General features: G+C 26.8%; 1 protein-coding gene across 1 annotated transcript; it reads left to right on the plus strand.

Moving 5' to 3' along the window:
• Nucleotides 1–143: 143 nt before the first annotated feature.
• On the plus strand, nt 144–16959 carry LOC129975661 (WD40 repeat-containing protein SMU1). Its single transcript, XM_056088769.1, has 11 exons — nt 144–283; nt 3856–3922; nt 4029–4172; nt 4297–4449; nt 8189–8339; nt 10087–10316; nt 11646–11741; nt 13254–13381; nt 14439–14733; nt 15448–15600; nt 16741–16959. Exons 1-11 carry the CDS (start codon nt 258–260, stop codon nt 16837–16839), a joined length of 1542 nt encoding a protein of 513 aa, XP_055944744.1. The 5' UTR covers nt 144–257; the 3' UTR covers nt 16840–16959.
• The last annotated feature ends 3039 nt before the right edge of the window (nt 16960–19998 follow it).

The raw sequence follows: 19998 nt of genomic DNA on the forward strand, positions 1-19998 counted from the left end.
TAATAATGAAAAATAAAATAACCGATTCATTTTTGAAAATATTTATTAAAATCTAACTAACATTATTTCACATGGCAAACAATTATGAAAATTTAACATCGAAAGATCATCTTGGAAAACTTCTAGAGGAAAATTAAAATGAACTGAAATAAATTGATGTATTTGTTTGCATTTTGCGCTGTGTGCGAATTGTTATTAAGCAGCCAGTAAAGTGAAATTTACTAACTTTCAAAGTCAGAAAATTATTAAAGGTGACAATGTCTATTGAAATTGAATCAGCTGAGTAAGCAACTTTTTTTCTACTTATAGTTTAGCATTTTGTAAAGGGCTTTTATTATTATCATTGAAAAATTTTTACTGTGATTACAAATAGTTCTGCTTCTTCTTGATGAAATCGTTAACTTGTAGAATTATAAGAAACATGGAATTTTACAATTTTTGTTGCCTTAATCAAAATTAAATAGAAGTTCAATTTTTCTTTACTATTTTGTTAACGATTATATACATTAAATACTAACGCTGTGTTGTATTAGTAATAGCCGTGTATTAAAGTTAAGTTCAAAAATAAAAACATTGCGACACTTAATTTTAAAATGTCCGCCTTTCTTTTCATTATTTGGAACATTTTTTTTAAAGGGATGCCTATATTGTTAATTTAGGATTAATTAGGATATTAATACTGTACTTTGTTATTATCCCAAATGTTATTATTGCCAAAAGGTAGCGAGTTAGGATAGGATTGCATTGGTGCATTTTCGCGAGCGTTGACGGGATAATTCCAATATACCATTAATATCTTGTTCTAAAAATATTGTGGAGGGTTTTTTTTTTTTTTTTGCTTCCCCTTTGCCCCAAGTTTCTGTATTTTTTTTAATGCTAGGTTTTTTTTAATGCTATCTTCCATTCAGTAGCAATTAAATTAAAAATATTTGTTAATATTAAGGTACTAGGAGGAAACAAGAAGCTTTCCAAGCTTAAAAAGATGGCCATGCCATAGATTTAGCTCGTACACCCAGTGATTGCCAAAATACCACTGACAACTGATGCCTCTAATATTGCCTTTTGGTTAACAGCTATTTTACACCAAATTGTGAACAAAAAAAAAAATTAAGTTTTGTTTCCAAAATTTTGCAACACAAAGAAAATATAGTATCTATGATAGAGAACTATTACCATTACACAGAAGTGAAACATCTTAAATAAATCTTGGATTGACAATCTTTTAGAACATATAAGGATGACCAAACAATAACATTTGCCTTTCAACAAGATTTGGATTTTACAGCAAGTTAGATAACTATCATATATTGATGTTGTAGCTGATTGTTATGGGTGAGGATAGAACCTCCAACCTTGTGGTTCGCAGCCGAGTAACATGACCACAATACAAAAGCAATTGTTTGTGTAGCCTAGCTGTTAACTGGCTTATAAGCTTTCCCCACAGACTCTCCCTCCAGTGAGTCGGAGGCGAGACGAACAATATGGCTGTTGAGTGGTGATGTAGTAGCTGTTGATTCTAATGCGCCCATACCCATTTGAGTATCGCCAAACGTTATGGTGAGCGGGAGTGAGTGGTTGCTGTTGCTGCGTCAAGTGAGTCTGACGACTTTACGTTGCTATGGCCTTTTTGTGTTGCTCGTCAAGTGAGCCTGACGACTTTGCGTTGCTGTGACCTTTTAGTGTTGCTACGTCAAGTGAGTCTGACGACTTTGGTTTGCTGTGGATAGATGGCACCACAACAGCTGTACGAAGGTTGAGGGTTCATTGTCCGAGGTCACCAATGTGGAGAATTGTTACATACAGGTACCATTTGCAGTAGACTTGCAAACTCTCAAGAAAAAGAAGATTTGGAGATACTGAGAAGTAACACAAATTTAAAAATCTTATAAAATCCTATGCCAGACAGCAACAAAAAAATCTCCTGCAAAACTTCTACAAATTATAATCATCAATGTATACCTGCTGAATTTTGGCAGAAATATTTTTATCAATTGATAATGCATCTCATCTTGAAATAAAATCTGCAATGAAACTGATAACAAAACATTTTGTATAGCCCAGTATGAATAAAGACTGTCAGCTATGAACTTGAACATGTTTATCACACCAATTATCTAAAGTTCATAGGCGTATGTAGTCAGTTCTGGGAGATTTTGAAATACCTCCACACAGATTCCAGGATTTAAAAATCAGGATTTTGGATCTTTAGTTTTCTACTTTTTTAATATAAAGAAATTTTAGAAATTTATCACATGATATAGAATTTTTGCTGTAGAGAGAAAGAAAAAATGCATTTCCTTCCACATTCTATCTTGCAAAACTGTCAAATTACAGAGAAATGTCCATCTGTAGTTTAGATAACTTTTTCTGTATATTAACTATTTAATTCATACTTTTTGCATGTTTTTTCTTCATTTATTGTTTTGTGTCACATTTCCTCTTTCTTACCTCTTGAACAATCACATCCCTGAGAAATAAATTTGGTTGATCCATTACCTATTTGCAAAGGATTCAAATTTCTACTTCCTATCTTTGATTATTATATTTGATAGATTGAAGCAGTGCTGTTAGAAGATCAGTCAACAGTATCAACCACTAAAACTTTGGTTTACTTCTGTTTTTCATGTCTGCATATTATTACTATGTGTCATCTGCAGGCAAATGGCATGCTTACTTGGCTTTAAAATTAAGTCCAAAACATCCTTTACTGGAATCTCAATCATGTATGAAAGCCTTGTTTTTTTGTTCTTTCAAGCATAAGATCTGCCATCAAAGGGTTGCTCATCTGCCGAAATTATATACAGAACTGCTTTAGCATTCCCTACGTTAATTCATTCTTAGCATTTGAACAATCTCTCAAATTAAACAGTCTGAATTTTCTCTAAACCTTCAGATATATGAAGTTAAAATCTACCAAAACCTATAAAAATGTGAATCTTTAATTCTAAAGCTGTTTTGAACTGTTCTGACATTTTCTCATATAACAATATCAACAATTCTTCATTATGATTTAAACCATATCTTGTTTGATCTAGAAAATTTTAATATTTTCAATTTTAATATTGAAGTTTTTGAGAAATGTTAAAAGATTTTTAATCAATAGAGTAAAACGTGATTTTCTAATGAATTAACAGATATTCCTTTCCAACAGCCACATTCCTTGAATACAGAATTTGATGAATACCTGAACTCAAGGCTGCTGAAAAGAATTCAGATTCAGAATCAAATTAAGACTACTAGAATTGATAGACATGTAAAGTTTCCCAGTTACGTATTCTGTCAGCATACACATGGGGTCTTTTTAACCCCATCCATTCTTCTTTATTTAGAAATTCTAGGAATCTATAAATGTTTACATGTGTTACTTCCTATACTTTCTTGGGGGAGCAAGAAGAAGATTGGAACAGAAATCAATGAAACAATGCACTTTATTTTTTATAGGAGGGTTGGGATAAAAATGACATATGTGTGCTATAGCATTTCTGATTCTTTTAATGTTATGGCTCTGACAACATACAAATATGAGCAGCAGAGATTTAGAGATCACAGACAAAATTTTGATGTCTCAGGTTTGTCAAATATTAATGAAATTTGTTTAGAAGATTCTATGTAAATAAACGTAAATGAAAATTGGAAATAAATGTAATTAAAGCATTTTGAGTAAAAATAATAATTTTATTTGAGTCATAGGATTGTGATTTTATAGTATTGCATACAAAATGCTTCAATTATTATAGTAATCACATTATAATTATGTAAGCATTGCTATTATTTTATTTTCAGAAATGCATCTCTTCTCTTGATTTGCTTTAAATTTGTAGAAAATGTTTTAATAAAAATTTTATATTCCTTTAGTGTCATCCGTCTTATTCAGCAATACTTGAAAGAAAATAACCTATTCAGAACATTACAAACTTTACAGGTATGTTTATAATTAGATGAAAATTAATTATTTCCTATAGTAAACTATAGTACTATAGTAAAACACTCTTGATGTATTTTTTTAATTTTACTTATTTATTTTTTAGGATGAGACTTCTATATCTCTAAACACTGTAGATAGTGTTGATAGTTTCATTCAAGATATTAACAATGGGCATTGGGACACTGTACTAAAAGTTGTTCAGTCATTGAAACTACCTGACAAAAAGCTGATTGATCTATATGAACAGGTATTTATTCTTAAAGAGATGTATTGTTATTTTTTTTAATAGAATGAAGTTATTTTTATTAAATATATTATATATTTTATCAGCATTTTTGTTTCAATAATTCCTGCATGTTATTATTTGATAGGTTGTTTTAGAACTTATTGAACTTCGAGAACTTGGTGCTGCCCGTTCTCTTCTGCGCCAGACTGATCCTATGATAAAATTAAAACAAGAAGCACCTGAAAGACATACTCATCTTGAAAATCTTTTGTTGCGCTCTTATTTCGATCCAAGAGAAGTGAGTTTTATATTTATCTTTGTAATTGGATTTTACATTGCTTGGTCTTTTAAATATAACAACTTTGTTAGAGACTGGATATAGAACTGTCTTATATAAAAATTAATTAATATTATTTAATTGATGGAATTATTGACTCTTGGCATTTAATCCAAAATATTGGTTTTCCTGACTGTACGCTATTAAAAGAGAATGCTTAATTGTTTAAAATTTTAATTCACTTTCATATGGTTAAAAAATATGAATTTCAGAAAAATTGAATTTCATGTGAAGTTGAGTTACCTTTTATCATGCCTGCTTTTAAAATAAAGCATTTTACTCTAAAGTATTTTTAGTGAATTTTTGCATTTTACCAAATTTAAGAGCTGATAAAAGATACAAAATAATTACATTGTACATACAGGATAAAATATATGATATTTTGAAAAACTAAATGAAACAATTTGAAAAGAAAACTGTATTTCCAAAAATGTTATCAAAGAAAATTTTTTAAAAAAGTTATTAAAAATTTCCTTTTTTTTTAATTTTATTTATGTATTTACTGAAGAATAAAATTGAATATTTTCTATTCTAGAAAAATCGTAGATCCATAAAATGCATTCTTTATAAAAAATATTGGAATCTGTAAACTTGTGTTTTTTTCTTTCATATACTTTATGTGGTGAAAGGGCATGTAATTTGTAATTAAAAGCCATTAATAATGTAAATGTAAGCATTATCACTATCTATCCAGTATCCCACATTCATATTTATAAGTTGTGTGTTAAGTGTTTATTTAAAATTTCTTACATATATATATTTTTTATAATCCAACTTCATGTAATTGATATCACTAGACAAAATGTATTTATATAATTTTGATTTAAATAATTAAGATTTTTAATGTAAATTAACTAAATATTAAATAAGTTAAAAAGGGAAAATTTAATTAGATAATTGTGGAATTTTGTATCATCCTATCTTCTGTAAATTTATTTTTAATATTCCTCTTATAGTATATCTTTTGGAAGATTTAGGCTACACATGTATGATTACTTTTTTTTTTTTTGTCATAGATATCTTTTTAATACTACTTTTATCTAATCAATCCAACCACATGTATTCATTAGGTATCTTTAGCTGTTCAGGTATCTAATGCTTAAAAATGTCTCGATTTTTTAGAATTAATCCTATATATAAATAATATTATTAGAAGAATCATTGGTACTGATATGAAAAGCATGACTTTTAACTTTTAAAAATATAGATATTAATAAAATCTGTGGTTGTTTCATATATAATTTTAATTTAAAAACCATAAATAAATTTTAAATTATTGCTTTGTATTAAAAATTTGCTTTTATTCCAGTTAGTTAGGGGAAAGGAAATTTAATAAGTTTTAGCTAAATTTCTTTTAATTTGATAATTGATAACCTTTATTTTGTAATCAAATTCATACTAATCTTATAATTTGAATTATTCTAGTTTTAATTTTTAACTATCATAGCTGTCATTATCCTCTGAAGATAATATTTGGAGGTTTTTTTCTCTCTTATTTCTTAATTATATTGCATAAATCTTCATTTACTTTTGAAATAAAGTTATTTAGTTTAAATTATATAAGTGCAAAGAAGCTCTAATATTATACACAAATACTACAATGTTATAATAAACTGATATGAGAAGCATAATATAAATTACACATTCAGCTATTAATAGTTATTTTAGCTGTCTAAAAATATGCTTTATTTATCACATATGAGGTAGATATGTTGGAATTTATATATACACATCATAAATATATTAATTTAAATTTTATTTATCAGATTTGTGACAATTTTATGCAACTTTGTTTGTTCAGGGATCTCACTAAAATTTTATCTGAAAATTAGATTTTAGAAAAAAGATTTGAATTAGATTTTGAATTAAAAATGCCAGTGATTTATTTTTAATATTAAAATAAGTAATACAAAAAATAATTAAATAGATAATAAGTTTAAAAAATAAAATGATAATTTAAAAAATGGTAAACAGTATATACAATACTTTGAATACAGTATTTGCTCAATAAATCATAAGATTAAGCATCAATGTATATCTAATGTTCTAAGACTTTATTAAATGGGAGAAATTTTTATTACTTTTCTTATACTAGCCATCATTGGCTACCAGCTGATTTTCTGGGTTATTGGTTCCATTAAATTCAATTAAATCTCATACATAACTTCATGTTCATGATTACATTACAAACTATTTTTAAGCATCAAATTATCTTATATATTTTATATTTATTATGTATACAAATCCATTTCTCTTAGAAATAAACCCTACAACATCATAGTGCTATTAATTTCATAATTGCCTGTTTATTTGTATTCTTTCATATTACTATAACTTAATTTTTTTTATTCATCATGTGAATTATACAGATATTAAACAAAATCCCTCTTTCTTAGTTTTCAATAATGGAAAAAAAATCATACAACTAAAAATTTTATGAAACTATGGCAACAGTGTTGAAAATTAGGCAAAAAAGTAGCTGAAATTCTGGAAGAATTTGTGCAATATTAAATTGGTATTATTGAAAAATAATTTTTTGGATTTTAAGATGGAGTAAAAATTTTTGTTTTTGTTATATATTTTTATGTTATATTTTTATATATATTTGATGTTGTTGTTATATATATTTGATGAGAAATGCCAATTTTTACTTAATTTTAATTAAAATTTCAAATATGTATCTCAAAATTGCATTTTTTCACTCCCCCCCCTCCAAACTATATGAATATGCCAAGATTGGCAATCTTAAGTCAAATGATCTGGCTTGTAAAGCACCAATGCATATGCACACAACATCTTTACTATTAGTAGAGATATTTCCATGTAAGATAAAACATGCATGGTAAACTCGGGGTTGAGATATTTTACAAATGAAAAGAATTCTTAGATTTTACTTCAAATTATTTAATATAAATTAGTATTGCAGATAAATTTTTCCCCATTATACTAATTTTAAAAAATCAAAAGACGAGGAAGAAATTTTGAATTATATGCTGATGAATTCAAGTTAAAAATTTTGTTCTAATCAAGTTGTACTATATTATTAAACTCATATGGAGTTCATTTCTAGAATTCTTATAATGTTTTATAATCGTTTTTGTTGGAGGGGTGATTCATGAAATATATTTAACAATGGCACATTTTTGTAGATTTTAAGGTTTTGAGAATTGAATTTTGATTATTCATGTTGTCATTTTTCATATCTGATTTCATCTTTATTCTGAATTGTAATTTTTATTCGCTCTTGAATATTTGATAGATTTGTTTACTCATAGAATTTTGTAGAATTGAGTAGTATTCTGCAATTTTTCTTGTAAAATACTGATGTTTAAAACTAAACCCAGTGGCACGACAGCCCTTGTGGGCCAAGGCCTACAGTGCCCACATCTGCTTTCTTGACCAAGGACCCTGGAGTGCAAGGCATCTGTCCCAGTTAGGTGGTCACCTAATGCGGAACCCCCAAAGTTTAGTTCTCGAGCATGCCTGGTCCTCAATTTATTGACCCACTGAAGGGATGAAAAGCTGAGTCGACCTTGCCTAGCCCGAGGATCAAACCTTAGACCTGTGCATTGGGTGCGTGAAGTGCTACCACTATGGCACCGGACTTCAAAATGTTGATGTTTACATAACATAAAATATTCATAATTTTTTTAAAGGATATTTTCATCCTATAGCATTGCAAATAATATTTTACTTTCAGGCATATCCTGAGGGAAGTAGCAAAGAGCGTAGAAGAGCAGCTATTGCTCAATCATTAGCAGGTGAAGTGAGTGTAGTACCGCCATCTCGTCTGCTTGCTTTGCTGGGTCAAGCTTTGAAATGGCAGCAACATCAAGGTCTTTTACCTCCAGGTAAATATATTCTACGTTTTGTGAATAAGTGTTGTTGGGCACCGTTAACATTTTACAATTTAATTTATGTAAAATTGACATAGAAAGGTATTAGTAGTGCTCTCTATTAAAATATTGCAGAAGAATCTTTCTGAACTGACAGCAACATGACTTTCTTGATTTTTGAAAGATTTTTTTTTCCTTTATATAATTGAATATATGCTTCTAGAACTTATCTGTTTATATTTTTCTATTTAATGGCAAGATATTAAAAAATATTTTTAAAAATGTACATACATATATATATGTGTGTGTGAATATTATTTTATGTTTTGAAAAAAAATTTAACACTTATTTTAAATCACTACGTATTATTACATAAACATATCTTGATATGACAGCATTTAGCTTTAAATATCTGCCTATTTACAAGATTGTCAATGTAGTTTTAAAGATTTACTATGAATATGATGATACTTTGTAAGATTTTATGAATTTCCCTTAAAATTTGTATTCTAATCTTTATAATTTTCTTCATTTGCATATTATCTTCATCCTCTTCCTCATATATCTCCTTTCTCTTAATATATGCTCTCTTATTTCATCATCATCAAGTCAGAGCATCTCATGAACAGAATTGTTTACATCTATGTTGCCCTGTACCTCTTCTTACCTAATTTATTATGTGTTTCTTTTTATTTCAGCTTAAATTGGGAATTTAATTTTATTTCTTTAAAAGTACCATTCTTTTGATAATATTGGTTTCAAAAAATTTTATTCTATTTTGCAAGGTTATAGAAAAAACTTCTAGCACGTATATTCTGTTAATACTTTAATCAGACGTCTTTCCATATTAAATATAAATTCTGATTTTTGAATACTGTTGTATTTTATGAAGAAATGCATGATGTAGGATTTGTTGTTCTTAATAATTATCCCCCTCTCTCTCTCTCTCTCTCTCTCTCTCTATATATATATATATATATATATATATATATATATATATATATATATATATATATATATATATATATATATATATAGTAACCAATCTAAAGTAAGAAATATAGTTTTGGAATCGCAACTAAAAATTATTTCTTATTCAAACTAAAGCCAAAAAAGGAACAGGAAAAACACCAAAGTAATTAGAGAGTTCAATTGCAGCTACTTCTAAAACACAGATGAATTGAGACAAAAGTAATAAAAACCAAGTTTTCTGCAAAGGAATGCAGACTAAACAGTCTAATAAGTCAGGGGATTTTCGGGTCACAGGGAATCGTTGTTAGACTCTTTAGTCTGCATTCCTTCACAGAAAAAAATCCCTTTTTTTGAATCCGTGCTTGACCCTTGAAAAAGTCTTCGGGCTGGATTCTTCTTTTTTTTATTTGGTTTAATTTGATTTTCCTACTAACTTGGTTTTTATTACTTTTGTCTATTATATATATATATATATATATATATATATATATATATATATATATATATATATAATTATAGAACTAAATTATTTAAGGAAAGTTAATTGTATAAAAGTTACAAAGGGGAAGGCTTTTTTTAATGGTGAATGATTTAGATTAAAATAATTCATTATTCTGTTCTAAATATAGTTAATACATTCTCTATAATATTTATAGTCACATTTTTTTGAATCATAATTTTCTTATATTCCAATTTTTAAGATTTTTGTTATTTTTTATCTTGAATTAAAATCATTGTCGAGGCTTTATTTGCATTATATACTAAAGGTTATTTATAAAATCTTCCATAGGTACAACTATCGATTTGTTCCGTGGTAAAGCAGCCATCAAGGAACAGGAGGAAGAAAAATATCCTACTCAACTTTCAAAACAAATCAAATTTGGACAAAAAGCTCATGTTGAAAGTGCAAGATTCTCACCTGATGGTCAATATTTGGTTACTGGATCAGTAGATGGTTTCATAGAAGTATGGAATTTCACTACAGGAAAGATTAGGAAGGATTTAAAATATCAGGCCAATGTATGCATTTTTCTTTCTCTCTCTTGAAAGATATGTGTAATAATAATTTTTATTTATTAGACCAGACATTTATTATCTATCTATGCCATACCAATAGACTCCTCCAAAATCTATTGTCATTGCTAAAATTCTCAAAATTGGCATAGTATTGAGTGGAAAATTGCTGTAAAATTTTATTTAATTAATTCTGTTATTGAATTAGAAATTGAAGTTTTTAAACTGACTTAATCAGTTTTAAATGTTGTTTTGAAATTATTTTGAATATACCATCCAATTTTATCTCTTAATTAACAATCCATTAAACTTCAAAATTTCTTAAGAATTTAAAACTCATAAAATAATGGCAATTAAAAAATTACCTTCAATATAAGAAATTCAATATATATTATGCAAGATTTAAAACAATGACTATGCTTCTTATTGTTCTTTTAAGTAAATAAAGAAATATATATTCAAAAAAAAAAAAAAAAAAAAAACTTATTTAACTACAGGGACAAAGATTGAATCCCATTACTCATAGAAAAGTAAAACTTGGAACTGAAACACTTAACAGGCAATGTTTGCATAATGCTTCCATTAATGTGAAAACTATTTTTATAATATTGTACATTTACTAGCTATTTAGTCATAGTTTGTCACTACATAAAATCAAAGCAATTTCGATTGTTTTTCAAAGGTGTCTTCAAAACGAATCTATAAAGTTATACTCTAATCATGATCCATGAACCAGTTTTTAATTCATTAGAGATAATCATATACTTTCAGTTGGTAAAATTCTCTAAATGATGTAAATAATTATATTTTATGTTATTTGAATCAATGAAAGTACTGTTAAAAAAATTATGAAGTTTAAATTTTTTTTTTTTTTTTTTTTTTTTTTGCTTCTTACTTCCTAACATCAAATGAATTTTCAGTTCTGGCGGATTTCAAATTATTGAAATTTTTGATATATGATTTTATGCATTGTAAGAAATGATACCCTTGTAGGGTTGATAGCGTTGTTTACTAGCAGTTATATTATTTCAAGAACCTGTAAATATATATTTACAGAAGTTATTTTTAAATGATTATTTTATTCTTTTTTCAAAGTCTTATTAGAAGTTTTCTAGAATATGAATGTGGAATTATTAGAAATTCAGATGAATTCGTTTAAATCTCCCACCTCCTCCATATAGTATAATTCTCTTTTGATGTTGTAATTTTATTTCTTACCATGATGTTCCAAATTCTTCAAAGACATATTTTATCTTTTAGAATGCTTCTTTGATTTATAGTTAGATCATTTATTTTTACCCGTAATATTCAATTTTAAACTGTTTCTCCTATTAGGATAACTTTATGATGATGGACGATGCTGTTTTATGTCTGTGCTTCAGTAGAGATTCTGAAATGTTAGCATCAGGAAGCCAGGATGGAAAAATTAAGGTAATATTCCTCTGATAAAATTTATAATTAAAATAAATTAGATCCTGAAATATTGAATGAAAAAAAGATTTAAATCTTCATGTTGCAATTCAGTTAATTAAAACATATGTGTATTGAAAAATAATAAATAAATACCTAATTACTTTTATGGTTAAATATAAAATATGTATGTACATTTGTTAAAAATATGTTTTAAAACATGATCTGACTATAATTTCTTTATACTGTTTGCTTCATCTATAGTAGGTAGCATTCTGTGTACATAAGAATTTGGTAAAAAGTTCATTTTTATCTTGTTTTAAATTTATTCCTTTACTTCTTTCATGGCATGTGTTTTATTCAAAAAACATTGCTATTGAAGTTGTATTTTTTATTATTAAGTTGAAAACATGTTGATTTGTCAGGAATATTGATTGTGTTTGATGTATCTTATTCATTTCTTGATAGTTATGATTACTCTCAATAAAGTACGAATTCAATTTAAGTTAAATAATTTAAGCCATATTATCTACATAACTTTCCACCTGTTCTGTTTATTATGTACACAAACTTTTCTACTGAAATAAAATTATATTATGATGATAGTCAAAGCATCTCTTTGGTCAATTCCGGCTTTATCTTTTACAGTGGTTTTGCTACACTTTCTGTTTCCTCAACCAAAATGAGCTGTAAATTCCAATATTAAATTAATGCACCACATTTTTGTAATTTATGAGTATGCCTATTAACATTTTGGAGTGAAGATTAATTTAAAAAGTGTTATAAATTAGCAATTATAATTCTTCAGCATACTAGATATCATACTTTATATCTTAGTGGACTTTTTTAAATATTAAACACAAAAGAATGATTAAATTAGAAAGTAAAATTTTACTGTGACATTATCAAAGAATGAGAAGAGAATAAGCAATCGTCATTCCTTAACTTACAGTAATGGAAGAAAAGAACACATTTAATATTTGTAAAGGCAAAGAAAAAGATTTTAATTTCATCTCAATAATGAAATAGATACAAATATTCCATAAAAATACTTTTTAGGAATTATCAAAATTTAAGAAGCAATTTCATAGCAGATAAATGAATATCATTAATATGAAGATTTTAATTTTAAGATAATTTAATTATAAGTTTTTATTTGATCATATTCCTGGTAAGCATAGATGAAAAGTGCCAAAAATGTGCTCAGTATTTAATTAAAAAATTTTAAAAAATCACTTTGAAGTGCATGTCCCTACTGTCCAAAATACATCTGTGATAAATATGATGACTCTAAGTTTAACAATTTGTCTTGTAGAACACTAGCAAACTCATTCTCATTATTAATAGAGATCAAATTAATGTCTATATATTTAACTTTGTAATATATGATTTTTATGCATATACCACTGCTTAGAAATATGATCAAAAATTTTTTAATTGTTTACAATAATTATATGTATAAAAAGACTTTTTTCAGTTTTCCAAAACTATTTTAAATTGTAGTTGTTATATATTGTATTTTGTCCAATTTAGGTATGGAAAATTCAAACTGGTCAATGTTTACGACGATTTGAGAAGGCCCATGCTAAAGGTGTGACTTGTGTCCAGTTTTCTAGAGATAGCAGTCAGCTCTTGAGTGCTTCTTTTGATCAAACTATCAGGTAAAAATAAAAAATAAAAAAAATCCAAATTATTGCATCACTAGTTTTGTGCCTTTACAATTTCATTAATTTAAACAATTTTGTAGCTGCACATTTTCTTTGTTTCCTTTCTTGTAAAAATATTTCTAAATTTAGTTTTGCATTGATTTTTAAAATAATTGTATTATGAAAAGTGATGTATATACCTTTATGTAACAACATTTTCACTCAAAAAACACAATAGCATTGGTAAATTGTGTACACTAATTAAATAGTGGAAATTTCTGCAATATATATATATATATATATATATATATATATATATATATATATATATATATATATATATATATATATATATATATATATATAAATTTGACTTTATTAGAGCTTGAAATTTCTGAAATAAAATGTTTTCAAGATATTTCAGATTGATTTTATATCTACCTAATTATATAATGAAGTATTGAAACATAGGCAATTCATAAAGTGTTAAATTGAATTTGTGTTTTCACTCAAAATCTCGGTGCATTTCTTACTGCTATCTTTAAAAATGACAAAATTCTCAATTACACCTTGACAAATTTATTATAATGATTGTATTGAAATCTGTCAATGTTATGTTTATACCTTCAATCGAAAAATCTTAAATCCTTTCTATCTTCCCCTCCTCCCCCATATCTATTTTAATAGTAACTTTTTGCACTTCTTATAACAAAGATTTCTATATGATTATTTTCTTACAATTAATTATCGTTTGCAGTTTAAAAACAGTTAAAATTAATTTTATTTTGTTTATTAGATAGAGTATTAACTAAAAATCAAAAGTTTTCATAAATAATTTAATGATCTTTTTTAATAAACAGTGTAATATTTCAAATAATGGCATGATAAATCCATTAATTTACAGAACAATTTTCTAGAAATTTCTCTGGTAAATGTTTTTTAGTCTTGTGTTTAATATACTTTCAAATTTATTGTTTTTTAATTTTGTTTTAATAAAAACACATACTTTGTATTTTTTGTAACATGTATTTCTGTTGAATATCTGTATCATTTCGTCGTTGTTTTTTTCTAGAGTTCATGGTTTAAAATCAGGAAAACTGCTGAAAGAATTTCGAGGTCACACTTCATTTGTTAATGAGGCTATATTTACAGCAGATGGGCACAATATTTTGAGTGCTAGCTCTGATGGAACTGTTAAACTATGGAATATAAAGAGCACTGAATGTGTCAACACTTTCAAATCTCTTGGAAGCTCTAGTGGTATTGACATAACTGTCAACAGTGTTCATGCTTTACCCAAAAATACTGAACATTTTGTGGTATGCAATAGATCAAATACTGTGTCCATTCTGAACATGCAGGGTCAGGTAAGTATTCAAAATTTGTTTTCCCTTTTTTAATTTGTTACTTTCACTATTTTATCATTAATTTTCTGTCATTGATCAAATATATGAATATTACGGAATCAAATATTGTTACCTTTTTTAAAAAAAGAAACTATTTAATCTGATTTATTAAATGAAAATGTAATAATATATATGTAAGTAATAGTTTGTTTCAAAAATTTTGTTCAATAAACTAATAAAAATATTTAATTAATTCATTTTATAGCTTGTCACAAAATAATTTTTCTATATAATTTTGTGTATTTTTGTTCTACTTATCGTAAAATATTTTGGTAAATAGGGCAATTAAATAATCTATATATTTAAAATAATTGAGAAAACCTGTGCAACAGTAACCCACCCAGCTCCAACCACTGGACTGATTTCACCATTTTAATTTCATATAAAAGCTTATGACAAACTCATGACTTATGGCCAACTACTCTATTGCAGTCTCTGTTTTTGAGAAAAATTGGCAAAATATTACTTCACTGTACATTCTATATGGTGGAAAATCATAATGTATCTCCACATTCATAATCATGATATCAATGACTAATATGGATCTTGCACTCAACTCATCAATTAAACTCATCGATTATAAGCCTTACAATCAGTAATTGACTGGATTGGTGTTAAATAAAAATAGAAATTCTGCATTTATAAGTTAAAAACATAATTTGCATTATTTTATAGATTGTAAGAAGTTTCTCCAGTGGTAAAAGAGAGGGTGGAGATTTCGTTTGCTGTACAGTATCACCTAGGGGTGAATGGATATATTGTGTTGGTGAAGACTTCGTGTTATATTGCTTTTCTACCTCCACTGGCAAACTGGAGAGAACTCTAACAGTAAGTTACTGTACTGCAATAACTATAGAAATCATCTATATTTTTATGTAAATATTTTAATGAATAATGTACTTGTAAAGCCTTTTATTATTATTTATTTTTAAAAGACTAATGTAAAAAAATTGCTTAGAGATATTGAAATCTGCTAAAATGCTAAATTCAAAGTTTAATGATAATACCTGACATTGATATAAAGTGAATCATAAGTCATGTTGCTGATTAAACTAAGAATATTGAAACGATTTAAATCTTTTACCCAAAATATACTAGCTTATTAATATTTAAGGTTTGGTTTGTCTGTGCTTTATTTTTAAAATTTATAAAATAAATAATAAATAAATAAATAGTAAATAAAATAATAAAAAGGATTCTTACAAAATTGTGTCTAAACAAAATTTTGAAGAGTTTAACAAATTTGTGTCATTTAAAAGAAAGGTTTTAAGTAGAGTAATTTGTTTCAATGCTGTTATATGCTTCAAAGTTATTGAGGAAGAATGTTAAAATTTTGTTTAATTTTTAATAAAATAAAAACTTTTATAGGGCATTTATTACCTAACAAGCAATTATATTAAAATTTGGTATCTTTTGGTTCCAATTTTAAAGAGTACTTTGAAGAATGCTGTTATATGCTTCAAAGTTATTGAGGAAGAATGTTAAAATTTTGTTTAATTTTTAATAAAATAAAAACTTTTATAGGGCATTTATTACCTAACAAGCAATTATATTAAAATTTGGTATCTTTTGGTTCCAATTTTAAAGAGTACTTTGAAGAATTTTTTCATATTACATCATGCATGTTACTTGTTGCAGTTTGCAAATAGCATGCTAGCATTTTAAGAATATCATGTTAAAAACAGAATTGTAAATTTGTTATTGATTCTGTTAAATGATTACATGATTTATAGCCCATTTACTTTTTAGCTAATGTAAGCTTATATAAAACAATATTTTGTAACAGTATGCAAAATGCCGTTTTTAGATTCTTGATGTTCTTTTATTTTGAAATAATAGATCTATTTTTGATTGGTTGAGTTGTGTTTTTTGGGGGAGGAGGGGGGGGACAAATGCTATATTTGACTATGTTGTATCAAATCTATTTTTCAAATCATTGATGAATTTTTTATCATTTTATTTCGATAGGTTCATGAGAAAGATGTAATTGGTATTAGCCACCATCCACATCAAAATCTTATTGGCACATATAGTGAAGATGGTTTGTTAAAACTGTGGAAGCCCTAAGGATTTTTTTAATTTAATTTTTTCTTTTTTTACACACCCAAGCTTATGACATTTTTCTTCATATATGTAACATGTATAATTGTATAACCATTCATTGAAAAATAAAGTCATTGCTCATTTCTTTTGTGCTATGTCTATTATTTGCAAATTTTTAAACATTGCTGATTTGAAGTGCGAAAAGCTTAATTTATGGAAGTTAGTTGTTCTTTAATAGATCAAACCACTTTTTTTTTTTTTTGAGAAATTTTGATGTTTCAAAATTTATTTCATTGTGTATTTTTCATTACAATTATTAATCATATACGAATTTGCGATATAGTTTTTGCTATTATATTTATCCATTATCATTACGTTATCTTTGATTCTATATAAATAAAGTATGTAATTATTTAAATATGAGAGGACAAAAAAATGCTTATTTTTAAGGGTCCATATATGAAGTCTCATAGATACTTATTTTACTTTTAGAAGGGGCGAGGGAAAAATCGCCAAATTACAAAATCATACCAGATAATATTACTATATATATATATATATATATATTATATCAGATTTTTCATCCCTGAAAGGGTCTCAAAGAATCCAGAAATCTGTTGAAAATGTTTTATATTTCTTTCATTTACTTTTCTTTGCTTTTTTTTTTCTTTTTTTTTTTCCTCTTTTTGTATATTTAGAGAGGTTAAAAAAATCTATATCAGGATAATTTTATATCTTTGTATAAATCAACATGAATTAGTTTTTAACTGTCACTTGTCATTACATTATTGCTTTCTTGGATCTAATTTTTGATATAATGGCTATCTTTTTTTATTTTCTCTTGAAGAAAAAAAAATAAGTGTTCTCAATTACCCATAACAATTTTCATTGCAAGGTAATAAGAAATAGGCTTTTATTGTTAAAAAAATGCATTTTTTTATGCGTTTGGAATAATTTATTATAGAAAGTGATATTAAATCCGGAAATGTTAATCCATCAATAATATTCATTATTTTATGCCATTTTAACAACTGACATTTTGAGAAATATATCACATGATCTATGCTCATATTACCTTTCACAGATTAAAGTTTGTTATTAATGACAATTTGATACTGTTTGACACAAAATACAGAAAAAAAAAAGTGTGGAGGTAGAAACAAAATGTAATGCTTAGAGAAGAATCAGAAGATGATGATTTTGATTCTTTTCCATAAAAAATAGAAGTGGAGGAATTAACTTGAAAAATCAATGTTAGTTGATTCAAGATAACAAACATATAAATTTTGATTGCTCATATTGAAGGTACCAAAATAAAGACCCATTATTCTTAAATCTGTGGGATTGAAATGGACAATGGTCAATTGAATATGATAGGTTTGATTAAATTAAGATTTATTTTGATGGTTAGTGACTGCTTATGATTTCTGAGACTCAGACTAAAGCTGTTCTTCCAAATCTTGCATCTTCAGTAAATTTCTTCGAGTCGCATAAATTCAGAGAAAAATGACATCAAGTGAAAGATTCGACCTTTTATTCAAGTGAGAGCTATATTTTCTATTAATTGAACTATTAGTCCTTACTTATTTAAAATGTACTTCTATATCCGCGAATACAGGAATGAAAGGCTGCCTTATATGTAGGCCCATTTTCGCTATCCTGATGGTTTACATAATGTTGTAGGATCGAGTTACTTCCAATCAAATACGAATGTCTTACGGGAGGAGCTTTACTATGATGGTAAATACGACTGTTTCAATCGCATATCTTAGGACTCCCAACTCAGTTTCTCACATTACGCTGTTGCAACAGTGGTCTTTAAGATAAATCATATAAAATTCCTTTGCAATTGCTTATTCCTTGCTCCCACCTGGAATCACTATGAATATGCATGAGAGGTTGCCATGTAAGTGACCAACTGCTTAAATATTGCGAAGTCGAGTTACCTCTACTCCGATAAAGGAATGGACCTCACATTACATCAAAAATTAATCAAATTATCCAGTATGCCGAGGCAGGGAGATGTTAACTCCTTTGCGATTACTGTATTTAATAATGCTGTAAATAATTAAAGTATGTGACTGTATTTGGGATGATTTTTTTTTAAATTCTATAAAACTATTGTGTTTTTGAATAGAATTGATTTTTAAAAAAGTCTAGGAAATTAAAATATACCTGTTAAATGACAATTTAAAAAAAATTAAGTAGCAACATTCTAGTTTAGAAATTTATTAAACGAATTGCTGCAATTTTTGCAAATAGCTTAAGAAATACACTAGCAGTTCCTGAATTACAAAACAAAAACTATTTTACTATCCGATATTTAAATACTAGGATTTGATTTATAAATAACATATTTATATATTAAGCGATTATGTATTCGTAAATTACAACTCAAAGAATTTTACGTGGCAACAATGCGAAGAGGTGAACCAATCCCATAGCCTCCGAGATCACCAGATATAACACCGCTGGACTTCTTTCTATGGGGATTTGTCAAGAATATTGTGTATAAGACCCCTGTGCCCTCCCTTGATGAATTGAAGCGCAAAATTGTTACTGCGATCCAAAATGTTACCCCACAAATGCTGGAGAACACTTCGAGGGAAATCGAATTTCGTCTCGATGTGTTACGAGCCACGAAGAGCAGCCATGTGCAAATTCATTAATCTTTTTAATATCATTAATAAAATTCTTTGAGTTGCAATTTACGAATACATAATCGCCTTCAGCTGAATGCTTACAAAGTGCAAATTGTGCAAGCTTTACACTTTTATATCATTAATAAAATTCTTTGAGTTGTAATTTACGAATACGTAATCGGTTTTTGCGTAATATTTTTTATTCGAAAGTTATGAGGTACGGAAACCCCGACAATAATTAATGAACAGCCTATATATATATATTATATATATATATATATTCAATTTTTTTCATAATGTGAAATAATTGCAGAATATTTCTAAATCGAAAGATAATTTATTCCCCAATTCAGAAACTGCAGAAATATTGATACTTTATTATATAAAAAATGAGTATTAGATTTTTATTTATGGGGTTTTGAAGAGAAAATTCTACCAAAATTTAGAATGTGGAAAAATAGTATTTAAAGATATAAAGCTGCATTAAATTGTGTATTATGCAAATATAAAAATTAATGTAATTTTCCAAAGAATGAATTTC

Source organism: Argiope bruennichi, chromosome 7 (assembly GCF_947563725.1).
Source record: "Argiope bruennichi chromosome 7, qqArgBrue1.1, whole genome shotgun sequence".
NCBI lineage: Eukaryota > Metazoa > Arthropoda > Arachnida > Araneae > Araneidae > Argiope > Argiope bruennichi.